This window comes from Pithys albifrons, chromosome 4, assembly GCF_047495875.1.
Source record: "Pithys albifrons albifrons isolate INPA30051 chromosome 4, PitAlb_v1, whole genome shotgun sequence".
Lineage (NCBI taxonomy): Eukaryota > Metazoa > Chordata > Aves > Passeriformes > Thamnophilidae > Pithys > Pithys albifrons.
This window is the reverse complement of record NC_092461.1, coordinates 57,814,883-57,841,715: the sequence shown is the minus strand read 5'-3', so window position 1 is coordinate 57,841,715 and position 26,833 is coordinate 57,814,883. Positions and strand designations below refer to the sequence as shown.

The following is a 26,833-nucleotide window of genomic DNA, read 5'->3' as shown; positions in this document are numbered from 1 at the left end:
TCAGACTTTGCTTCTCCCCTATAAACAAACAGACAAACAAACAAACAAAAATCCCAACTCCTCCCCACATCCCCCCTTCAAAAATATAATCATGATAATTTGTATCAGGAGAATTATTTAGCAGTCTTAGTACAGCTTTTGTTGAGAAGATTGTAGCTTATATGACTCTAAAGTGTTTATTAGAAAGCTTTCAAAAAGATATCTTTGTTTCAGGAAAAGAAAATTTGTTCCGTTTAGCAAATACAGATGTTTACAGCACAGAGACTGAAATGGTTAAAAATGATCCTAAGGAGCAAGTAGCTCACAGAGTTAGCAAAATAATTAACTTTCTCCTTTCTTGTACAGAAGAACATGAATAGCTGCTCTGGTTTCCATGCTTACTAAGACAGAATTTTGTTGTGTGTTCTTGGTTTTGCTCTTTTTTCCTCTATTGCTCCATACAGGTTTTAATTAGTGCTTCTCCTTGGTGACAAGTGCTTCACTTTGAAATACAAAGCTCAAAAAGAAAAAAAAAACAACCTGAAAAACCAAAACACCCAACACCACATAACTGGAGGGGAAAATGGGAAGTGATACAGTGCAGTTGCAGCAATCTGGTTCTGCTGTTGTGCTCCCCCATCCCCAAATCCTCTGCAAAATTTCAATCATTAGTCGATGAACCTTTGGCAGGCCTTCTTCCATCGGCAGGCAGTACACCACATATCTCTGTTCTCCATCCCATAGACCTTCCGACACTTTTTCCCCTCCCCTCTAGGCTTCCTGTCAGAGAGAAAGGGAAGCTCATTAGCAAGATGCTTTAGTAGCTTTGCTTTGCACCCTAAAATCAAGACAATAATCTCAATGCAGTGCAGCAGGCAGAGCCCTGGGTGTTTCATGGGATTTGGGCTCATTTCAAATCCACTGGGAGCTCACAAAGCAGACAGACATATAGCCGTGACTTCACAGCTCTGAGGGACCAGGCCTTCTCCTTGCCTGGCTTCCAAAACCTCTGCATGAGCTGCTGAGCCTGTTCCTCTGCTCCCGCGATGATTCCAGGAACACACAGCTCTGACTTTAACCAGCAGCTAAACCTGGACTAGGTACACTGTACTTTAGCCACATGAAGCACCATAATGGACAGTCACAGCTGTTCCACAATACAGGCCAGGTCACATCAGGCAGAAGTGCTGTAGAGCTGTGGTAAAGTATTTGTTCATAGCTCAGAGCAGCAAACCTTGACCATCAGCACATAGCAGCTATGCCAAAGGGAAGAAAAGCTCCTAAGCTTGCCAGTCCTTCCCTGCACAGTTTGTTCTGATCTCATTGTCTGAAAAACAACAAAGTGAGTGAAAAGTTTTATCTCTTACCCTCACTTGCAGCACGTTCACATGTGCTCCTTCTCTGTCATTCCCAAAGCCAGTAAGGCAGAAGCACCTGTTTTTACAGCTGTAACAACTGTCCTGTTTTCCATCTTACAAGCCCACTCAAAAATTCACAAGTTTAGAAAATGATCCAAGTAAGTTAAAATGGAACTTTTTTATTCAACATGCATGAAAAGCATGAAATCTTCCTTTTGTCTCATTTTAGATTACAGTCATCTTTAGGACAGTGAGAAATAAGGAGTTTCTTTACCAGAACACATTTAGCATCGCAGTTTGATTTTTTAACACTTTAAAAGTAGATTCTGGTCAACTATCACTTAACTTTAATGGAAATGAATGCAGCTTCTGTCTATGAAGACAAGGCTTAAAAAGCTTTGCCTTGATCTAATCTATTGTGAGACATGGTTTCTCATAATTCAGTGGAAGCCAAATACCGTTCTGACTGAATGGTGGCGAATATGTAAGATGGCCCAGCCTTTCGGGGAAAATAGCAAAGCCACTCAATGCAGTTCAGGATGCTTCAGGTGGGGCAGTGAATCTGGACAGCATTGCTTTACAGGGTAAATTTAGGTCTGCATCTGAACTCCAGACATGCCTGGCATAAGGCCTGCAGTTTCGCTTCACAGCCTGCCTTTTGCATTTTGCAATAACTCACTTTTCCCCGGAACTTTACCTTTCATGGTAATGAAAAGCAAAAGAGGTTCTGAACGCTTACTCTGCAGCATCCTAGTAAGAAACTGCACGACAACAGCAATCAGGGTTGCTCGTGTGCTTTTTCTGTTTCTTTGGCCACTGACATCTTATTTACTGAATGCCCTCCAGGTTCTGAGGCTGCTGGTGTGTCAGCAGGAGCTAATGGTCCCGTACCTCAAGCCAAATGCTACTCTAGGCGGTGATGAAAGAACTGTGTGGGACTGTTTCTGCTCTCCACTCCCTGCAGGACGATTATGGGTTGGTGAGACCTGTCAATACAGACAAAAAAGCTGCTTATGAAGCACATACACATATGAATGCAGTTTAAACACTTTTTCCCAGAAAATGCACATTATAATGCATTGTGGCAAGGATACCCAGGAAAGGGGATTATATAACATACAAACATATAAGTAACTTATAACTTTATTTAGAAGATGTCTATTTAGCATTAGGTACATGGCCTTAGCTCCACTTTGCTTCCCTGTACTTCCAGTCATCCTCACAGAGCAAAGCAGAACATAGATCAGCATCACTGAAGGTTTTGGGAAATAAAAAAATGCATTCATTCTTAAGAAAACTTTCTCCAATTTAAGCAGAGAAAATAACTGCAAAAAGAAACTGTCCTGTGTTGAGATCAGTACCAGTAACTTGCTATGAAATCAAGGGATTTCACTTGTTGCTCCCATCTGTGACTTGGCACTCTTTGTGGAGAGACACCCTTGGAGAAGGGGGTTTGCTGTAGGGCAGTTAAAAAGTGGCCCTTCAAGGTTTAATGGGAGTGCAAGGCAGCCCTTCTGATCAAGGTTGCTGACAGATGTACTAGATTATCTCCTTGTTCTGCACAGTAAACCTCAGCAGGTGTCCTCTTTGTGAATGCTCCTGAGTTTAGTTTAGTCTTCTGAGACTTTTCAAAGAAGTCTCCTACATGACCATGGGGTTTGTCAGCATTATTTGAGTAACTACATGCCATAAACTTGGCCTTAAATAATTCCTAATTTATCACTACAGTTTTATTATGCTCCTGGGTAAAGGCCACAACCACTTTACACCTAAAACATGAGAAAAAATTATGCACAGTTATTTTTTGGTTGTATATTGAACATAGCAGGCTTCATTTGGGCATGTGGTGCATGGAGTGAGCCTCCTGCCAGGAACTGCAGATATGGTCACAGTTCTCTGCACTGCTACTGTGGGGGTGACAGTGTGTGTGTGAATCTCTTAAGGTCTGAGGTGACTGATGAATGCATCCTTAAGGACCAGAGAGCCACCTGTAGAATGTGGATGCCTTGTAACCTGTAGAATCTTTCCATGTATGTTAGGTGAACTACTGACCAATAGTGTACTGGCATGTTATATACAGGAGTAGATGAAAGTGAAGCTGTTACTAAGAATAAAGTCCTTTGTCTTCAATGAAGCCTTCTGATCTCACTGCAGCCTGAGTTGTCTCTGCCCCCTCTGACTGCCACAAATCTACCTTACCCCAACGTGCTGCAACTTTTCACTCCTGCCCTTTTGAAGTCTTACAATATTTGGAAGAGTGGGAACTGGCTGACCTGACTTGAAGAGAATTACAGTATGTGCTTTGATTTTTTATACAACGTCTATTGAATATCTACTGCTCAGTAGCAAAAAACTAACTAATGCTTGTAATGGAGTACAGACATTTTTTCAAATCTACTCTCAGCTGGTAATTATGGAAATTTCTGATTTAACTGCATGTGTGTTTCACACTCTAAACTAGTTTAGACCATTACTGATATATGAAATATACCTGCAAAACTTGGGAAGAAATTTCCTCTCTCTCTGCCTGCTTACCGTAAGTCATGCTTTATACATCCAGAAACTACACTAGCTCCTTCTGTTATATCATTCCAGAATACTGAGGCCAGCTTGTTGTCTACTACCTCTTTTTCCCCATCTTTTATCAATCTCTACCCTTTGTTTACCTACAAATGATTCAAACACTGAAGATAAAATTCAAAACAATAGCATTTTTCTAGTATTTGGCATTTACCACACACTGCACAGTTTTCCAGTCATTTCCAACAACCAGTTATTCCATTGGGGTTCTGAAACATTTTAAAAACCTGCAACTATTTTGTGTCTATCACTACCACTACTAATTGACACTCAGCATATTAGCTGGTTGTCATTGAACAGAAAAGTACTTGGATGGTCTCCTATGTTATAAGCAATTATCCTGATTACTTCCAAACACAGAGCAGGCTTGAGCAGCAATTGCAGTGTGCAGACAGCCTCTCCCCTCACACTCTCCAGACAGGATGGTTGCATGGTGCTTTCCACGGGCTGGCACACCAAGGCAGCTAAACTGCACTGAAACTGAACTTCTTGTATTTTGACAGGCTTTGCAGCAGGTCTAAATAATACTAGTCAGCTGCTCTCCTCTGGAGGGAGCACTAAGAGCAGATTAAGAGGAAGCCCTGAGACGGCAGTCCTTGCCCTTGGAGGCTTTTCATCTCTGAAATGCTGTCTAATGGGGAGTGAAATGATGGTGTTTGTTTTAAGAAAGGACCTGAAGTTTCCAGTTGCAACTCCCGGTGGGAAACTGGTTACAGAGAAGATTTGTGATCAGATTATCAAACTTCAAGATCTTGCCTGATCAATCTTTTTGAGTTACGAGAAGGCAGGTAAAAGCCACCATCACACAGTGGAGATCACACTGGAGTTCAGGAAGACTTTTATCCTACATTACGTAAAAGTGGAACTATATCGTCATTACGTTAAGCCCTCCACTACCAAGGGATACAGACTCCACCACAGCTCATCCTATTTGCATAAATTAATTCACCCTCCATGTACATTCCCCACCTGTGCCTGATTTTTATTCCTAGTTCAGTCTCAAGTAGTAGAGCAAACTTCATCCTGTTTTTATTACTTCATGAAGAGATCAGCACCTAGCAGTGACTCATAACTGTGCCAACACTCAACCTTGCACCTGCAAAGTTAACTTATGAAAAGGGTACAAAAAAGTGTCATTCCCATCTGTCTTGGGAATCTAACTTATGCATGATGCAGAGCACAAAGGACTTTGGAGGTCTCCCTCATTACAGAATCACAGAATCTCCTGAGTTAGAAGGGACGCACAAGGATCATGGAAGTCCAACTCCTGGCACTACACAGGACCATCCCCAAGAACCACACCATGAGGCTGAGAGCATTGTCCAAATGTTTCTTGAACTCAGACAGGCCTGGTGCTGTGACCACGGCCCTGGGGCACCTGTTCCAGTGCTTAACCACACTCTGGGAGAAAACCTTTTCCTGGTATCTAACCTAAACCTCCCCTGACACAGCTTCATGCCTTTCCCTCAGGTCTGTCATTGCTCAGAGAGGAGATCAATGTCTGCCCCTCTTTTTCCCCTCAGGAGGCAGTTGTAACTGCAATGAGGTCTCCCCTCAGTCTCCTCCAGGTTGAACAGACCAAGCAACCTCAGCTGCTTCTCCTCCCTTATGACTACAAGACTTCTAAATAAATGCCTGTGTTTAGATGCTGTGAATAACCCTGAGCCTAAAGCAGCCACATATTGAACTCCAACTGATATAGCTGTATGTATGGCTTGTTTTGAGGTGCTCAGGAGTCTGTGCACACTTACACTCACATGGGCCTGTCAGTGCTGCTCTGTTAAAGACTGTCCAAAAGCGAGGACTTAATGCAAGTCATGGTGTCTGAACATCCCAGTTCCCAGGACAGCATGCAGGGAGCGCCCAGTGTCACTGAAATTCAACGTTCACATTAAAGAATGCAGAAACACTACATGTGTGTAAAAAAAACCCACAAAAGGAAACTATTTTGAAATTTTGCCTGTCTCATGGACTTATTGATATACAGGTCTAGAAGAAGCCTGTTCAAAACCAGGAGATAACAGCCCTCTAATGGGTCAAGGGCAGAATGGCCCCATTCCAACACCACTAATAACATGAAAAAAATGTGTAGAACTATGCATTTTTGCAAATCTGTACCTAGTGTCTTCTTCTCAATGATTTCTCCACATGAAAAAAGCATTCCAAAGCCATTTTAGAAAACTGCTTGAATAAATATTAAGGATCAGGTGAAAAGTAATGGTTTGGACTTACTCTCTGAAGTTCCCTTGGGTGCTACAAACTTGTGTGTAATCTCATGGACTCTGTATGTACACAATTGCATGAGTTTATAGTATGCTGGCTCTGTCACATAGTCTGGGCTTAAATAAACAGAGAAGGAGAAAGTCCCCTATAATACAGCTTTTCTAAAGTAGCTACACTCAGTGTAAGAGTGGGAATTAACAGAGACCTGTTTTTATACAGCAATACCTAATCTACTTTGAAACAGGAGAAATAAAACTTTTATTTAATATACAGGTATTCATATAACTCCATTTTGCCTTTGCACCCTCACTTACTGGATGTAATTTTTCACTACTGGCAGGCCTTCGTAATTCATAGATGATCTCATGGATGACAAATAGTCAAATATGTGCAAAGCTAAAAGATTTTTCTTATTCTTTTTTCTCTGTTAAACAGCCTTATAAGTGTTGTTAGAATCATAATGGCAGCTCAAATGGTTCCCTGAGCAGTTTATAATTCTGCATCACTGCTTCCCCAGGCTTTTGTATTAGGATTATTTTCAAATTGTACTTAAATCATTGGCATCTCCATACAATTCTCAGAAAGTGATTTGGCATTTCTTAAATTCTTCTGAGAACTCTCTACTTTACAGCCACAGATCAGCGTTGTTGCCTGAACAAATAAACTCAACACATACATGTCTAATCCTGTCCTCTTAAGTGTATGATTTACAATGTGGCTAATTGCATTTTTAGATTCCTGGCACCAGTTTCTGCTACTCCACAAAAGGAGCCAGTTTCATAATTACTCCGTATCAACTCCATTGTTGGGAAATCAAATTCTCAGGGAACTTTGTGGATAGCATGCTCTGTTAAGGCACTCTTGTTGAAATTGCTGCCAGCATGATGTCTTTCACTGTTAGTTGTTCCTTGATGGAGTTTAATAAATATTCATTGGCAGAGTGCATTGTAATTGATTCAGCCACTTTCATTTTTTATCAGCTCTGCAGGATGCCACAGCCTCTGCAGAAAATCTCCAAGATTTGCCAAAGATTGACAGTAAGAAGCTTTGGAGATTCACTTGGTGAAGAGAAGGGAGGGAAATAGTATCTCTTATCGCCTTGTCTAATACTCACTGCCAGGAGAAAAAAAGCTATATGGTTCTTTGGATGAGCAATGTGCCTTATATAACACACTTTAAAAATTCGTAAATTCATGAAATGCAATATTAAATGACATGTTATATCAAAAAGGTTAATGATTATAGAATATCAATTTATAATGAAAAATGCTTTCCAATAAAATGAAAATACATTACATTAATATTTATTTGTATTTGTTATTGAGAAGATTTTCTACTATTCGTAAGTAGTGAATTACATTTATTTTCAGCATTCCCCATGCCAGGCACTGGCAACTGAATCCCTCCAAACTCTTCATAAAGGTTTTACACTCCCCCTGCACAACCCACACTGTGGTACATTTAGGACCACTGGAAGTCTCTGTTTAAGTAAACACTGCATTTCTGCAGTCCTGTTCATGGAATCAGGCCTTGCACACCTGCTTTTTTGAAGAAAGAGTCAGTGTTTAATTTACACCTAATACACCTAATTCTTCATTAAAAAGCTGTCAAACTGCTATATGTATTAATATCAAAATGCAACAGATATTGAACACACTTTCTGTATAAAACAACAATTTTCTTCTATCAGCAGACTCCTAAAAATGGACTTTTCATTTCATCCATCATTCATTCTTTCAGGTGCTTTTCAAATATGCTTCACCTTCAGAGTTCATTTAGGTACCAGTCCTACTGCCTGTATTCAACTGGCCTGTTGGCATAATCATCACCTCGCTGATTTTCCATCTAGTTTCTTAAGAACAGGAGTACACAGTACCAAGCCCTGCACATATCAGAATGTTCTTTTGTAAGCATATAGTTTAAGAAGTATATACTATAGATTCACTTCTCTGCTTGTAGACAGTGATGCAAAAAAAGAGTAAATGTATTGAATTAAAGAGACTGACAAAGGTGTTAAAATGCCATGCTGGCAAACCAAGGCATGTATTTACTTTGTTTCCTTTTGGTACCTGTTATGTCACATTTAATTCTATAACTACACACTATGAAACAAAACAAAAAGATCTAAAAAGTTTTTCCTTCTTTCCTCTTTTGATGTTCACTTACTGGAATGCCGGTGAAGGTAACAGGAGGCGACTGCCAAGAGATGCTAAAGCTACTGCCATTGGGAGTGAACTTTGCTGACCCTGGAATGTTCACTGGAGGAGTGGCCTGTATGAAAAGGAAACATTATTCCAGCAAGAAGAGCCGTTCTTCTTTCAAAGCATTTCTAACAATCTTTCACTCCTCAAAATGGTAAATCTATGAGAGACTTTCAGAAAAAAATTGCATGATGACAAGCATTTAACCCTTATAAGAGGGATAATCATGGATAAATCAGTAAGAAAGGAACACAGTTATATTCACATATCACTGTTCCTAAACCTTTTTCACAGAAAGATGATTGCTCTTTAAAAAATCCATGCAGAACCCTTAAGAGCTAAATCTGTTAAAAAACCAGACAAAACCAAATGTCACATACAAACAACTTCTAAAATAAAGCCAAGAAGAAGCAAAAAATACTACAAATGATCATCTGTTCCATGGTGACAAACAAGGCCGTACTGCAACTGATAGCAGCTGGTTTACACAACTGATGTGTGGATGGATAGTGAGGCTTCTTGGACAGAACTGATCAACAGTACGGGTTGGCCATTTCTCATTTATCAGATAAATGTTAAGAATCATCCCAATTAAAACAGTCTTTCCTGGTAAAAACAAGGAGCTGAAAATCATCCTGGGGATTCAAAAAACAGCTCTTAAAATACTAATCTCAAGCAAATATTTAAGAACTCCTGGAGTCCTTGAAGTCTTATGTTCTTCCCATCTGGGCTGTAATACCCAGTGCTGCCCTGGGGTGCAAAACCCAATAATCTGAGCTCAGACAGTTGAGCACCTTTCATCTTGTGCCTTTATTTTGCTTTTCTCACTGGGCTAAGAGTCCTGAGGAATTATTCCCTCCCCTTTTTGAATCCCATTTAATTGTGAGAATCAGGAAATTCATAGCTGTGCAGCTACCCTGCATAGCAGGAGTGTGAGCAGCCACCATGAACACAGGCTCATTTTGACCCTTGAATTTCAAGCTTTCACCACAAAAAATAAACCCTCTTTGATTTCAGCTTATAAAGAACTTGCTAAAATGAGTTTTCCCTTCTACCTTTCAATTGCCTGTGCCTGATAATCCTGCAATACACTCATTTAAGTAGTGTTTGTGTTTGAGGCTGCTGAAATTGTCTAACTGCTTCAGGGGAGAGGGTGCTTCCCTGAGCTGCTGGGCAGAGAGGGGTGATGACAAACTACCACCTGATAGTCCCCCATTGAAGATAATTTTCAGAGTAAACACGTGCTGAAGCAACACCCTGGAGTCTCTGCAAGGAAAGAGAGACCACCAGATACCTCTGTGTATGGCAGTGATGCTCTGTGGGCTGCTGGGACTGCTGACAGCTCCAAGAGAATCCACACAGATATGCAGAGCAAACATCCACTGAGTCCCATAAAATATAAAAAGCTTGCTGAAAGGCATCAAGAAAATTTGGCAACTCCACTGCTCAAACAGGAAGGAATGAATGACCACAGCAGTCCTGGTAGAAAGAACTGGAGGCAGCTGGGTAAGCAGTGAGATGGCACTGCCTCTGTTCAGTATACCACAGGATATCAGCTCAAACCCAGGGTCAGCACAGCAACTTCCTCAGGTATTTGAATAAGACCCACCAGGGAAATCCCACATGCTGAAAGGGCCCACCCATAGTTCCTCTCTGTAGCTGAATTTAACAGGTACAGGCACTAGTTTTATAAACACAAAGTATATGAAGTTGAAAATCAACATAATTTGCAGTTGCCTGAAATATCACAGTGCTCAATTCTTTTTTCTCTGTGCCTACATGTCTACATCAGACATGATCAGACTTAGACAGTCAATCACCTTGTTTACTGGTTTCCCAGACATGCATCTTTGTTTATCAAGCAAGTCATCCTTTTCAGGCGAACATTATGGACAGTCTCTTCCATAAGGGATGCAACCATAACATTACAGTGAACTGAACAGTTTCCATACCCTGACCTCACTTTGCTTAGAGACCTCCATCTAATTTCCAATCAAAATATATTCATAAATAATTTATAGTTAGTTGCTTGTGCCAACATTGTCCTTATATTTGAAACAGCATGTGCTCATCCTCTTACCCTCTCATGTTTGTCCTTTCACTTTCTTCCCAGGCAACATTCCATCCTCTCCTCACCCCTGCTTTACCTGAGGTATCAGTCCCTGGGCTGGAGAGGACATCCATGTTCTCTCTGCCCTCCCTCTTCAATACTGATGACCTTCTTTCTTCCTCTTCTGACTGGAGCCCATTACATTGAATTTGGTTGACCAGAACCCTGCTCAGGATCTCAGTTGAAATTATCTGGGGATCTTGCCTAATGGCATTAAAACTCCTGGTCTCTCCTTGATATCTCTTGCCCAAGAGAGCTGACAGCTATTTTTGTCCCCCCTTCACAGCTTTATTGCTGTTGGCTCATGGTCATTCAGTGCTTGATTAATGAACATAGGTTTGCTTCTCACACAATTTTTAACTACCCTAGTTACAGCAGAAAAATCTCATTAGTTCCTTAGGTGCAGGACTAGCATGTTCTGATACTAAACTGCATCCAAAACCTATTATTCTTAAGATTACCCAGTCATGTAAGCATGACATATAACTCCCTAACTGCTGATGTCTCCCAAGTTTTTTATCAGAGAATTTTATTATACTATTTGTGTAGTACCAAAAAGATTCAATTAAAATAAGGGCCAAGAACAGCTTTTCATTCAACTTCACTGACATTCAAAAGCCCTTTCAAAATAACTCATTGCTGTTCTCCGTGACTTTCCAGCTCTCTCTCCTGCACTAAATTTAATCTCTAGCCTAACAAATACTGCCTAGACATTTTAAGATGAAATGCTCTCCTTGAATCCAGAGGGATTTCAGTACTGCTTCCTAGGCTGTTCTAGTATCATCTTTCTCTGGGGTTTCTTCATGGCAGTTCACGCCCAGTGCTGTACTTTCCACAATTTCTCCAAATATTCTTCTAAATTTTTCCTGACCCATAGGACTGGGTCAGAGAAGAGCATCAGGACTTGCCTGCTCACTTACCCTTTGTACCTTTCTTACTACAAGTAGTCTATTTGACATTTTCCAGTCATACAGGAAACAGCAATTAACAGATATGTTTAGGATTCTTGCAACCCAGCTTTGGGTTCTGTATTTTTTTTATTTTTTAACAGGAATCCTGTGATTAACATTGTTCAGCCTCCCTTATCAAAGTTCCTTGAGCTGTGAATTTTACCTCTTCACTCCCAATGAAATGATTTCCATTTTCTCTTCTAGCTGGTGAGAGCAGAATCTCCACCCTGCCTCCTGGCTCCTCCTGCAGGACTGGAGGGATCCTGGCACTGGATACCACTGACCTGCTCTGCAGAAGCTGACTCCTTCACAAGGACAGCCTGAATGCTTGAGCAAGGACTCCACCTCCTGCTTCCAATACGATGAAATGAGGTATTGAAACCAGACCAACTTGAAGAGGAGACAGGGCTTAGGCACTTGCAGTGTCATGTTTTGGAATAGAACAATTCATCCAATTCAAGTGCCTTAAACACTTGAATTAGCATTTCCCAAGTGGTTTACTCAGGTTGCTTATCAAAAAGGATGGTTCGAGTCTCCAAAGAGCAGGGGTAGACTGTCATGACTGCAAATCCCAAATGAAGAAAGATGCCGCTCAGTTGCCTAGACTTGGGTGCCTCACTCTCTGAGTCATGGCTTAAGCTACACTGAGACAAAAGCCTTTCTTCTAGCTGGCTTGATCAGTCCTTAGGTTGGTGTGCTACCTGATGCAGCTTCCACCTGAGGTACTAAGTTTCAATGCTCACAAAAGTCTAAAACAAGCCTGTGAATTCTGTATGGTTCCTTCTGGCCTTTCAGTGGGTCTGCTCCAAACACACAAAGATTTCATCTGCACAATGCTCTATATGAAAGTTATTGCATCTAATAAACTTAACAGTTCAATTCTTTGGTGCATAAGCAGGTCACAGATCACACTACTTCAAAGCCTCTATTCCTCTTTTCTCACATGGTATCCAGACCAAAACATGTTAAATTTTAGTGCACATTTAAAAGTAATGACTTTTGTCCAAAACTAGTTGTATGGTTTTGATCCAGCAATTTTAGCCATTTGAAAAGCATTACCCCTAAGAGCAGAAGGATACCACCTATGCCTTTTCTGTCTTCCCGTTCTACTTCACATACGCAAACTCGCATCTCACACTGTGCGAACAGAGGAAACGAATTGTTCCTGGCATCCCTCAGACACTTGTCTACAAACACATCCAGTACAAGCAGAACCAAAATGAAGACTCTGGGAGGGATTAGCTGACTTTATGAGAATTTTCACAATGCAGGAGACCACGTCTGAGCATATCACCTTGGGCCCTCCTTATGATCAGTGAAAAATTAACTGATGTAGGCAGTGGGAGACAGAGCAACTCTTACCAACTTGAAGTGTGCACCTACATGCCTATGTGTGCCTGGACAAATGGCAGCCCAAAATCTACTGGCTATGGTGGGCACACAAACAAACAACTAGCTCAGAAGTAGACATCTGAATTTAAATGAAACAACTCCCTTGGGCTGCCTTTGAAAACTTTTCAGCCCATTAAAGCCAGACTTGGCTTTTCAAAACCCAAACACTGTGAAGTGAGGTTTTTTATTCATTAGTGATATTAGCTCAGAGCATTACCTGGTAAGCATGGTCCGTGTGTACGAGGTAGAGGTTGGTAGGAGCTGAGCGGCTCAGAGGTGTCATCAATTTAGTCTCAGTTTTGGCACAGGAATTTTCAGGACGGATTGCGTCTTGGGTGGGAAAGGAAGGAGGAGATGCTAAAGATGGAGAGACTGGGGAAAGACTGCTTAAGCCGTCAGCTACTGAGTCCGTGTTGAGCCTGATTTCTGTATAGTAAAAATCCTCCTCTCCATCACTGTAGTCAGACTCTCCTACACGTCTGTATCAAGACAAAGAATGAAGACCTGATTAAATGAAAGCAAAAATGCCAAGGTAAATTTTAAATTTTAGATGCATGAGAAAATATATTGTCAATAAATTAATATTCACAGTTTCAACCCTACCTACTTTATCAGCATTCTTGCTGCAGGGAAGGGGCAGAGGAAAAGAAAATCATCTCGTCTGAAGGGAAAAGAAGTAGGAATTACATTTTTTTTATCTTTCTGTGTTACTCTTGACTAATTCTTTGACCTAGAAGTAGATGTTTGGCACCTTCAGCTTAAGTATCAGCTTCTCATTCCTAACCATTGTAAAGTTAACAAGAATCTCAATGCCCCCTGACTTCAGTAATGACAGAATAGCCACAGAATGACAGGTAAAGACAACAGACACAAACAACATCTACCTCTTTAATGTTTCAGCAAATAATACGTAATCTTGTAATAAGTTACTGAAATAAACCAAACATAGTTATGGTTGCCATTCATTGTAACTTTCCTTAGCGTAACCCAAAAATTTGCTAGAAAACATACTCACCATGCAACTCACTCAGATACAGGTAGGGAGGGCTAGGATTTTCTGGCTGTACTATCCAGAAGCAGAATTATTAAAGGAGGGGATGTAGAAGGTTTAACTGCTTTAAGGTTTAATCTGCTGTGGGTTTGAGCAGAAGCTCAAACTTAAGCAGCCCAGTCAAAGCAGTAGTTCCCAGAAGATTACACGTTATCTTAAATTCCAAACCCAACTCCTGTTTTAGCACCATTCATAAGCCACATGCTAGAGAGAGGTAGCTCACAGCTCACAAGGTGTATTTCCTCCCAGATCTTCCATGTTGGAAATCTGAGAGCCCTAAGCATCCTCCTGCCTGGATGTCCATATCTGGGATGAACAGTAGGTCTCTCTTCTTCCATGCATGCCAGTTCTTCAGCCTGCTTGCCTGTGTACCTCTACCTGTGGTCCTCTCATCACCTTACTCAATAGAACTCGTTGACAGAGCATGGGTCCAGCAGGTTTGAAAGGCTCTATCAGAAGTATCATCCATTAGTCTGTAGCCAGTCACTCACCAAAATTCCTCTCTCAAGCAAAGTTACTAACTGCAAATTCCAGGAAAGTTCTCCTGTTTACTTCTCCCTCTCCCATGCCTCAAAAAAGAATGTCCTGATAATATAAAGGGCAAAGCTACATTCCTAACTCCATTTTGAGACAGACTTACTCTTAAGCCTAACAGTAATTGTTATGACCTTTTCAAGACCATCCAGAGCTCCACACCAGATTACCTCTACATGTTCACTTTAATTTTTAAGCAATGAGTAACACAGACCTACACAAAAGAAATGTATTTTCACATACCTAACAGGGAAAGAACATGAGTCCCCACTGTAACTATATATGAGATAACCAAGTCACTCAGTGAATTGCACAGGAGAGTTCAGTTGCAGACTGAAGTTTCAAAAAAACCTTGTGTCCTAAAAGATTATTTTGCTTTTGCTTCCAGTCCAAGTAACATACTTATGCATCCTGGTTTCAGCTGGGATAGTTCATTTTCTTCTGAGAAGCTGGTACAGTGCTGTGTTTTGGATTTAGGATGAGAATAATGTTGGTAAACACACTGATGCTTTAGTTGATGCTGAGCAGTGTTTACTTGAAGTCAAGGACTTTTCAATTTCCTGTGCTCTGACGGTGAGCAGGGCACAAGAAGCCAGATGGCAGAAAAGCCAGTACAGCTGAGCTGACTGGCCAAAGGGATATTCCATACCATAGAATATCATGTTCAGTATATAAACTGGGTAGAGTTGGCTGGGAGACCAAATTGCTGCTTGGGGATGAGCTGGGCATTGGTCAGTGGGTGGTGAGCAATTGTACAGAGCATCACTTGTTTCTCTTCAGTTTTATTCCTCTTTCTCTCCCTCCTTTTCATTACAATTATTATTATGATATTATCATCATCATCATTAATATTATTATCATTAGTGTTATTAGTTTTATACCTTTTTCAACCATGAAACTTGTTATCTCAACCCATAAAGGGGTATTTTCCTTTGATTCTCCTTCCCACCAGAAAGGGAAGGGTATAGTGAGTAAGCAGCTGCATGGTACTTTTAGCCAGTTGGGGTCAAACCATGACAACATGGAATTGCAGCTCAGTTTCTTTTTTTTAAGGTTTCTTAGGTGGTTTGTAGCTTTGGGGGGGGGTTCGGCATTAATTGTTTTTTGCATTAATTTGACTCAGAGCTGGCACAATAACCTGCTCTGATCTGAAACAAAGCTGGAAAGTAATCATGCAAGATCCGGAAACCTGTGCCCCGCACGTCCATCCTGGATGTGATGTGCAGACAGCGCATACCACGTAAATGCCACTGAGCTGTGTGGGTGATTGGGAAGTGCAGTGTGACCTACAGGTGTATTTGACCTTCTAGCAAAGTTCACAGAACTTCAGGAAAGAAAGTGCCTCGTTACTGGAGTAAATGCTCATTCACCTTGATGCACTACTCCCCAATTTCCTCAGAAACCTAGAGATACGAGACAGAAAAGCCAAGGACAATCCAGTTCATCTCCCCAGCCAAGGGCAATTGCTCCCCTATAGGCTTCTGAAGATACTGCTCTCTTACCCAAGGTGAATGGTCCGTATGTGTTTCTGAATCCCTGCAGCTGTGCTCAGTACCTTCCCACAGTTTTTCCACAGGCATTTGAACATCACCTTCATGGAGTTCTGAAAATTATGAGTAAAGTATGATTAGATGTATGGAAGTTACATGGATATTAGGAAATAGTTCTTCACTGAAAGGATTGCCAGCATTGGAACAGGCTGCCCAGGGAAATGGTTGAGTCACCAGCCCTGGAGGTATTTAAAAGATGTGCAGATGTGTTGCCTGGGGACATGGTTAGTGGTGGACTTGGCAGTGCTGCTTTAACAGTTGGACTCAATGATCTCAAAGTTCTTTTACAACCTAAACAATTCTGTGATTCAATAATTTTATGAAGATAAAAGAAAACCAAACCAACCAAACCAGATAAACAGTTACCAAACACTGGGAATGTTCAGACCCACGAAATTTGTGATGATCTAATAGTGTCTGTCAAGCGTGTCACCCTACTGAATTCAACACAATGCCAGTGAAAAACTGAAGGAGCAGCTTGTGACAAAACTTTAGCTCTCTTTGTTCACAGGCAAAACTTCTTAAGTTCCAGTTTGTCTCCCCATTAAAGGATGTAGATGATATAAAAACTTCCTACACTTCTTAAAAAAAACTCCAAACTGATGAGGACTTCTCACTTAATGCAAAGCACCTTCTCAAACTAAAGTCTTTCTAAAGCAAGATCTTATGAATGTTTCTGCTCATGAAATTTGCAAGATAAAAAAAAATATTGTGTCAGAAAACCACAGATTCTACTATTTCAATAATCACCCATGAGCTGGCAAAAATGGTTTTTATTTCATTCAGAAGCTACTGTGACTGTTACTCAGACAAAAGAATGAGAAGCCATCTGGCTGTGTTCAACATGTCAAAAAAAGTGCATAATCTCATTTTAATATTCTTTTTTATATTCTTTAGTATAACTTCATTGATCTCAACTGAGTTATCACTGATTTAGAGCACAGCCAACAAGGCTACAACCAGCCCAATCTTAAGACATTTTGAAGACTCTGGAGAAAACTAGTCTTAATGTAAAGCACAGTGTGTGGTAACAAACAACACAGACATTGCAGAACTTGAAATACATGTAAAAGCTAATTTTACTCCAAATGAAACTGATTTTGTACATTTTAAATTTTTAAAAATCTACATAGTTTGTACTTCTCAAAAATAATTTTCTCTGTTATTACAGAACACCATTAACATGACGAAGAGCTTCAAAATACTGTATTATTATCCTATAATTTTAATTACATATAAGATTAAATGAATGTCTTGAACAAAAATTGACTTGGTGTTTTCTTCAATTTGGACCCTTGGGAACTGCATGTCAGTAGATGGTCTCAGTATTTGCTAGAAAGATGATGATTAGAACATAACTTGCAAAAACAAATCTCAGCTGATGGGCTTTTTAAAATACAAGTTGATTGCAGTAGCATGTTCTCATAGTTACTTGTCAGTCTAACACTTCCTGTTTGAAAGTATAGATGCTATGGGATTTGGGACTTGGTGTACTTGATCACACTGTATGAAAAACTTCAACTTTGAAATAAATTGCACATAAATCCTGTCTCCATTCTTTAATATTACAACTATCATTCAAATAGATACAGAACTCTTTTTTCCCCCTCAAATTTAGTATAATCTATCTAGCAAATCTGATCGATACTTTTCTTACTTTTATAATCTAATACTAAATACTACTATCAGCTCCAAAACACACAACCAACCACCAACTATGGCAAAATGATGCTTATCATTTACATTTTAGGAACTCCAGTGTGACATCATGAACACCATATACATCCTTATGAACACAGAATGGTTTAACATCCATCCCCAGTTTGAGGGTAAAATCAATCTTCTAGCTCCATTGTGGTTTTGATTTTACTGACAGTCCTGAGAGTTTGCAAAAACTAGTGCATTTTAACATAGTCCAGTGAAAGCTCACTCAGTAGAAATAAAGAACATAAACTATGCTTCCATTTCTAACTAGTCCAAAAATCACCCATTCAGACTTAATGTTTTATTTAAGAAAATAATGGAACGTAAATGGTTTGGTAAGGAATAACCACATTAGTGGAAACTTTCAAGCAAACAACTTTCTTAAGGGGAAGTGCCTCCTAGCATGAAGTTTTCCAAACATGAAATGGAAAAAACTTTAATAAGTAAGGTTACCGATCACTCTATTTCCAGGTTTATTCCTTCTGATTATTGCAGCCCTGAAGAAGAAATAATGTGAATGTTTTTATTTCAGCTTATAAAGGTGCAAAGCTCTACTCAGACCAAATACCATGCTTGGGCCAGAATAAAAAATCCTGCAGGAAAGTAAGTTAATTTATAAAACCAAGGTTGGCATGGAATGTTATTGTTTATCTACATAAAACATTCTCCTCACAATGGAAAATCCCTGTGAACCAGAATAGATAGTGTAATAAACCTGTAGTGAGTATATAAATAGAAGTATTTGAAAGCAACTTAGAAAACAATAAAGACGGCAGCTGCAAACCCATCTGTCTCACCACAGCTGAGCAGTGAGAGTGATGCTCAGAAGATAAACATTAACTGAAAAGTAGAAGTCAAACCAGCACAATTCTGCACCCCTGCTCCTCTTGTCCTACTTCCCCCCAAATCATCTCTGTCTTTAGTTTAACAGTCAGTTATAAATTCTAATTTATTATAACAGAGGTGTCCTCCAAAATACTTTTCCTTCTTAGCAAGACACACAAACATGTTACACCCCTCTCCCACGATCAAGGGAAGAACAGCGTGGGTTGGCAAATAAGAAACTTCTGGAGCAAAAGGATAAATCTGAACAGGTTTAAACAATCATTAAAATTTCTTCCTGCTGGTGATGAAACAATTAACTGTCTCAGACTGGGTCAGAAACAAATTCACTAAGGGGACTAAATTCTCTGTTTTTTCTCCTCACAAAAAGCTCTTTCTCATCTTGCTATGTAAAATGTGTCCTGCTGCATTGGGAGGGATGGAAACTTGGACTACTGCCATCTCTTTGTTTTGTTTTTCTTCCAGAGAAGCTTGCTTGCTTGCTAGTGTAAGTGTGCTTTTTTGGGGTTAGTTTTGGACCTCCACTTTTTTTTTTTACATTGTGTTTTATTTAGTCTGCTTTTGCACTCTGACTGAGGATAAATTTGGCCAATGCTAATACTGTATCAAAAGCCATCAAGTTTGAACTCTCTCTTCTCCTTTTTTCACTCCATATGTTTGTGCAGAGAAAGCTTCACAGTATTAAGGTATCTGACATGCTGTCAGACAAACAGCACTTTCAGGGAACAAGGAGTATTAAGGCCATATCCAGTTTTTGAGATGACATGTAAAGGCTGCCTGTTGCATTCTGCACACAGAGAATTTGTCAAAGCAGGACAGAAATCCCTTGAATGGCCAGAGGCAACACCTTCTGGAAATTGCTCTAGTGTTTTCTGAGCAGGAGGCTCTGTAGAACCTCACCATCTGCCAGGAAATATGTGGTGCTGATGGCACCATGTGTGTGCAGGAGGTGACCAGGTTGAACGAGACACAGTGACTAGGCTAAGTACCTATGTTAACTGGATGCCAAGGAGGGATACAAATACAGAGCTAGTCGGGTGATTTCTCACAACAAAATGAGCCTGCCAACATCCTATCTGCCTATAGGTATGGAACTTAACATAAGGCTAACCTTTCTCTTCCTAGGAATAGGTTCATCGAAGAGAAGGTTGCTTGTTTCACCTTCATCAATACCATCATCTGGCTGGGAAGGTGTCCGAAAGGTTTTGAAGCTATCAGCTGACAGAGGTGGAGATGGGGTGGATGGGTTGGACTGGTCACTGGGAGCGTTCCAGCTCCAGTATCCACTGCTGCTGGTACTAGAAGGCACAAATCCTCCTTCTTTCCAAGATCCATTCAGGGATTCTGTCAAGAAATAACAACCATCATTACAACAGTATCACTCTGTTAGGGCTAAGGAGCTTTTTTCCTAAGGCTTAGATGCCATATCGGTAATTACGTTCAATAAAGAAAAGTGAAAGCATTGGATGTAGAGAGGACAACTGTATCTATCCCACTGCACACAAATTACATATTTCACACTTGATTTTTCCTTTAAAAAAAAAAGCAAATTATTTTTCTAAAAATAAATTCTGGGTCTGGAAAAATAACCTGTTCTGGAGCAAACACAGAAATAATCAGATATTTTATGCACAATTAAAGAAAAACATTCAAATTGACCTATAGAGGTCCCTGCAAACCCAAACTATTCTGTGATTCTAAATACATCCTCAACTTTCAAGAGGAGTATGTGACTGTAGTGGGCATCAGAGCAAGCTCCACATGGCCAACAGGAGATCTGGGAAGGGGACATAAAGTCCAAGCCCCAGAATACTCAGCAGATCTGCAAAAACATGATCAGCATTCCAGTACTAAAACACCAAACAAAATCATAATTACACTCTGTCTTCTCATAATGTCTCAGTACACATGCCTATCTCTACATTAGGTGGTACGTTATCCCTTGGGATACCCCATTTTCTTCAGACAGGTGTATTAACATGCATCTGGCTTCAGAAGTGAAACAGACAGACACTGGATCACCTCCACACCTACTCACTGGAGGAACCACCTCCTCACTGTAGCAGTTCCCCTGACACCAGTGGTAAGCAGACACTCAAAGGAACAGGCTACCCTCTACAGACCCGTGGGTGGGAGTAACAGCACTGCCTTCACAGTCTGAGGTGCAGCATGAGCCGTGCTTCACGTGCTGAGGGCCACAGGCATTAGACAGTGGCATGTTGCTCTTCCCAGCCCCTCAAGAGCTTTTAGTGGGAGAGGAGCATGTAGGTCATCAACTCAGCAAAGGCATGGCCTGGGCACATCCAGTGCTGCAGCCACCAGCTCTGCTAGAAGACCCAGGTTCTCACAGGGCTTGGGCACATGTGCAGGGACAGTTTAGGTGTGGCTTTTCACTAACTCAGGTATTGGAAGCTTTTCCCAATGACACTGAGGTGCCTGAGTATTGTGCAATACCCAACGTTGGAACTGGCAAGCAAATAACATCTTATCTGCTCATGAAATGATACTTAAGCATGAGACGAGTCTTTTCAAGCCAGCACCTGCTTTTAAGAGTTCTGCAGGAGTCACTCCTTCATTTCTTCTCAGCTTCTCACAGGCAAGTTAACCAACATCAGCAAGCAAGTGAGCTATCAAAAGCTTACCCCATAACCTATGAATTTTTTGGGTTTTTTTCTCCTAATTCCGTTGGGTTTGGGATGAAATTCCTAAATCATTAACATCAGCTGCTCACAAAACAGAATGCACTGCCCTTTTGAGTAGGCAGCAGGCAAGTCCCTGCAGTTACTGATTTACTGATCAGGGCCACACAGCATAAATGGGATAAACCCTCCTTCTTAACCCCCCCAACTCCTCTTTGGAAAAGGACATACAGATTTCTGGTAGCTAATAAGTTAACATATGAAAATGTCATGTTTTGGCTCATGATCACAGCCTTCATATGACTGTAATGAAGGTGGGTTTTGATTAAGTATTTGTACTTCAGTCTTGTGCCAAAGCCAAGAAATACATCTGGTATCAACTTATGACCTTAGTATGGCTTAAAATTTCCATTTCTTCAGAAAAACAAAAGAAACAGCACTCTTTCAGCTACTACTTTCTGACATATTTATGGTAGTACTTTGTATTCTCAGAGATTACAGCTTCTCCTCACCTTGTGGAGAAAGAGATGCAAATCAGGAATCTTTTTAAAGTAGTATGGAAAAGACTGTAAGAGTTTGACAACTGAAAAATCCCAAATGCTGGTTCTCGTTAATACTCACAAATTTATCAGTGTGAAGAAATTTAAAATAAAAATAAACGCAACTTACTCTTATTTTGGGGCTCTTTTCACATTGTTGGAGTTGCGTGAAAGAGAACCAGACCAAATATTACTCAGCTGCAGAGAAACAAGGGCCAAACTCTGATCCAGTTTACATGGGTGATCATCCCCAACAATTCCAGCAGGATTTGCCTGCTAATGTTAATTTTTTTCACTTCTAGGAAAAATTCCATTTGTATAAACAAATGTTCCTTTAATTACACTGCTACTTACTGGCCTTTTTTGAAAAAGCATGTGGAAAGAGCAAATCATTAGTACATTTGTTGCTCCTATTAGTAGGATCAGAGCCCAGTCTTGCAAAACTAAATGAGCTTTAAATTATCAAGCGTTTGCACTTTTATTTAAGTCTTTTGTACATCTTCACTCAGGCAAACCTAAGATACTCAGGGAGAAGGTGGCCAACTATAGCTTCAAAATCTTGTCTGTGACTATTGAAAAGATGTGAATTATTTTTCAGGCTAACTTTCCCAGATTTTGGGAAACAAGCAGACAAGCTATGTGAAGAAATATCAAAGAGCACTCAGACTATGGTAAGAAATATCAAAAGCAGTTAACAGCTACCATTAGCAATTTAAAAGGGATTGCTGGGAAGATCTTTCAGCTGCACTGCACTCCTGACAAGTGTCATCTGCTCAGACTGTCTAATGTGGCAGATGCGGCCTTACCCAGAGCAGAGCAGCTCCCTGGGACTGGGGATGCAGTGGGGTACGTGTGTGCCTCGGCCACTCCAAATCCCTGCCTGGCACGGCAGCACAGATCCATTTTCAGCTGCAGTTTTGTCTGTGAGCTGAGCAGCTGGAGAGTGGGTACGTTTTTACCCTTCTCTTGGCCTCCCACAGGTGCTGGCAAACTCCTGCCCTGAGGCAGGACAGTCACTGGGGATGTCACTGCTGGAGGTTTCCCAGGGCTCCTCAGAGCAGTGATATTCCATAAACACTTCTGGTTTTCAACACTGGAAAGCACATCAACAACAGCCATGAGTGTTCGTGGCTAGAATTCCAGCTAAATGGAAAAACCTTATATTTTTTGGAAATAAATGGAAAAATCACAGTGTTTGTTCAAAAATGTTGAAAGATGTGACATTTGGTATGAATTCCTTTTAAGAATATCACTCAGTAGATCATGCTCTGTTAGCATGAAGAAATGCAAAGACAACATCCCTCTAAATTTGGATCTGTAATATTACTCAGTCTTCCAATTATGTACAGTAGGAGGGCATCTAGTGTCTATTTAACAGTACAAGTGAAAAGAAAAGCCAGTCATAAAAACAATGCTGGGGTATCCTAACAAGGGTGTCCTAATTTAAATTATGCCTTAAAACAGAACACTCGTAAAAAATTATTGTAATTCCAGTCAAGCTTGCATGGACTAATTATATTTCATTACCAGTCTCGTTACTGTCAGAAACTTTTTATGTTTATCTTCATATGTGTGTCTTCTGCTCTACCATGAATGATGTATTTTTAAAGGGGTTATGGATTTGATGGAAGACCAAAGGAATCGAGGGTCTAACCTGCATCAGCAGAGGCAGATCTCTTGCTGTGCAGATCACCAGGGCACGGCCTCTCATCCCTCGGTTCTGATCTGGAAGTGCTTTGCCTCATTGTGGTTTTTAGTAAATTCGGGTCTGATTTCAACCGAGTGCAGGACAGAAACAACTATAGCTGCTATCACATTTACTGGATATGGCACTTCAGGACATGGTTTAGTGGGGAACATGGTAACAGTGCCAGATTGAAGGCTGGACTCAGTGATCTTAGAGGTCTTTCCCAATCTTAACATTCTACAATTCTAAGATTCTATACATGTAAATGCAAACAAGTTTTTCAAAATATTAGTGTTTCAGTGAGGTCAGAAGACCTTTTGCAGTGCTTCTATCCCATTTATGGAATGGGGCATCTCCTATTTCATAAACTGGAGCCGCTATAGCTACAGGAAATGTTTCTTTTCATGTCTGCCAATGCTGCACCAAAGTCTTTGACTAGCTTTGAGCAAGGCTCAGTATGATCCCCAGCATACCAGAAGACAGCCACTCATCCTTTATTCTCCACCGTGGAAGCAAATCCCAAAATAAAGGGCCCTGGCAACCCTCCCCGCAGTCCCTGGCTCTGAAGGCTTACCATTGGGTCGGACAGGAGGGCTGCGGACCAAAGGGCTGGTGGATAAACTGGTGAGTACCATGGCTGCCGTCACTTTATCCATGTCCAGTTCTTCTGAAGATTTTCTGAAACACAGTGAGTGGGAAGCAGGAAACACATCAGCAAATATTTGACTTTTTTTTAGGTTTGTTTTTTTGTTTGTCTTTTTTTTTCAATACCAGTCCAAACCCTAAGCCAGCACAGCACAGTAACAAAAACAAGCTGCTGCACAGAGTTCTCAAAGCTTCAGTCTTCTGGCAACCTGAGCATATCGAGTGGCTCCTATAAGCAAACTAGCTCAGTGTAAATAGGAAAAGAAGTGGGAAAAGAGAATACATCTTTGTATAAAACTGTCAGGATTATTGTAACCCTCTATAACTTGGATTTTGTTCCTTTTTTATTTTTCAGAATTTCAGCTATTCATATTCTTAGAGCAAAGTGTATACTTAAGGTGTTTTTCTTGGATGAAGATGTGGAGATGGAAAGCTGGATAACATTACTAGCAACACTAATAACATACACTGCTCTCAGTAGGGTGAGGAAGAGCTATGAACTGTAAGGGATGTGAGCTTGTTGCTTCTGTTTAACCTTCCCCTACTCTCTCCAAAAGACTCATCCTAAATTTTTCCCCACTAGACTATAAACCAATTACTTTAAATAATCAGGAAATTGCCATTAAAACCATGCAGGGAGGGTAGGGGTGGGGAGAGAGAGGAAACATTTTTTTTTGCAGGTGTGATGGGCACCTGGGCCAGCACGATGGCACAGCAGGAAGACAGGAGCCCATCACTCCCTTAGCTGGGAGCCCATGTAAGTCAGAGCAGAGGACATGGGGAATGAGCAATAAGGAGGGCAGCCACCTTTCCACGGGAGAGAGGAGAAGATTTGGACAGCAGGAACCAGGCTTCAGTGACCCATTGCTCAAGAAGACAAGGCAGGATTTTTTTTGCCTTTAAAAAAATAGATTATATTTGTTTTTCCCAAGAGCAACTCTCTTGCTCACAATGCAAAGTTTCTGAAGAGTGGACCTACTAAAATAAGACTACTAAAAGCCTACTAGGTTTGGCACACTTTTGCGTTCCATCCTTGTGGGATTTCCACCTTGTGGGTGGAAGCAAAGCAAACAGCTTCTTGTAAATGTTTGCTTTCAAACACACCATTGAGTCTCCAACACCATCTTCTCATTTCATACAAGTTACTTGTGTTCTTACAAAAGGACACTCTCCTCCCTCTATGCTGCCTTTTGGGGATCCTGGAATCGCCTCTGTGCCTTGCCAGGTGCTCTATTTAACCAGTCAGATTGAGTCCAATTAAAAGCCCAGTATGAGCAGTGGTCAGCTATGTGATGTTTCCCAGCTGTTGGTTCATAAGTCACCAAGAGGAACAGGACATGCCGGGTGCACTTCTCTTTCTAGAATCCTACTTCACCCATCAGACGGAAGGCTTATTCAGTGGAAACTATGCTGCAGTCATAGCCCCTTGATATTTTAGTGAGCAAACCTCAAACTTGCCCATGAAACAGTTCACAGCTGCTTTCTGGCTGATGCAAGGACCTACACAGATGCTGATGAACACTTTCCCATGCCACAGAACAGCTTAGCTCTCCTGTCTTTTGCAACACATCGGTGCCTGGAACCAAAATGCTAACAGTGGTTCCTGTTGCATTCTGATTATCCACAGAAACCCTCTTTTCCTTCAGCCAAGGCTTTTGCAAAGAGCACAGCAGCCATATGGTCACCATCAAGTACTGGAAAGGTCTCGGATATCTGCTGTAATTGACTGAGACCTGAACATGTCACTCATCAGGTCTCCATGGCTGCAGAGGAATATTTCACTCAGAATACCAAATTCCTCTGGGCTCAGAAGACCCTTCCTCAGGGATAAGATGGAGATGCTACACTTCCTGAAAACCAACTCTGGCAGATGATTTTCCAATTACCTAATATCCCAGTATGAAAATCCTCTTTCTGAGAAGGATTCAGCTGCTCTGTAGTCCTTTACTGCCAGACTACACCAACTGTCCCTGCTCCTTTTATCCAGCTGTGGATAAACCACTAATATCTGCATTTCTGCAACACATGAGGACAAAATGACCACAAGTTCCTGCCATGCTTGAGAAGCTGATCCCAAGTGTTTGAAATCAGTGTTACAATTTCAAAATATTTCATGGAATTTTTTGCCCCTTGCCAACACAGCAATTTGAGGGTTGGGGGCCAGAGCAAAGTGGCTTGTTGGAAACCTACGTTTTCCACTACTTTGTGGGAGCCGAGCTGAGGACAGGTAGCCCCCAGCTAACTGTCTACAGCCTACACGAAGGAGTGGCTGATAGCCCCTGCATACCAGTGTACTTGCTTGGGTACATGGCAGGGGAAGAGCTTTCTCTCCCTCCCTCCCTCCCTCCCTCCCTCCCTCCCTCCCTCCCTCCCTCCCTCCCTCCCTCCCTCCCTCCCTCCCTCCCTCCCTCCCTCCCTCCCTTCCTTCCTTCCTTCCTTCCTTCCTTCCTTCCTTCCTTCCTTCCTTCCTTCCTTCCTTCCTTCCTTCCTTCCTTCCTTCCTTCCTTCCCCTCCCTCCCTCCCTCCCTCCCTCCCTCCCTCCCTTCCTTCCTTCCTTCCTTCCTTCCTTCCTTCCTTCCTTCCTTCCTTCCTTCCTTCCTTCCTTCCTTCCTTCCCCCCCCTCCCTCCCTCCCTCCCTCCCTCCCTCCCTCCCTCCCTCCCTCCCTCCCCCCTCCCTCCCTCCCTCCCTCCCTCCCTCCCTCCCTCCCTCCCTCCCTCCCTCCCTCCCTTCCTTCCTTCCTTCCTTCCTTCCTTCCTTCCTTCCTTCCTTCCTTCCTTCCTTCCTTCCTTCCTTCCTTCCTTCCTTCCTTCCTTCCTTCCTTCCTTCCTTCCTTCCTTCCTTCCTTCC

At 41.3% G+C, this 26,833-nt stretch overlaps 1 protein-coding gene across 1 annotated transcript in view; it reads right to left on the bottom strand.

Moving 5' to 3' along the window:
* Positions 1–69: 69 nt before the first annotated feature.
* The window catches only part of ZNF704 (zinc finger protein 704), a 91,096-nt gene continuing 64,332 nt past the window's right edge, over positions 70–26,833 (bottom strand). The window contains exons 3-9 of the mRNA XM_071554292.1: positions 23,915–24,018; positions 19,587–19,819; positions 15,881–15,981; positions 13,011–13,272; positions 8,307–8,411; positions 2,229–2,323; positions 70–759 (exon numbers count right to left, since the gene is read on the bottom strand). Coding sequence (XP_071410393.1) covers positions 648–759; positions 2,229–2,323; positions 8,307–8,411; positions 13,011–13,272; positions 15,881–15,981; positions 19,587–19,819; positions 23,915–24,018 — 1,012 coding nt within the window. The 3' untranslated portion in view covers positions 70–647. The remainder of the gene's footprint in view (positions 760–2,228; positions 2,324–8,306; positions 8,412–13,010; positions 13,273–15,880; positions 15,982–19,586; positions 19,820–23,914; positions 24,019–26,833) is intronic.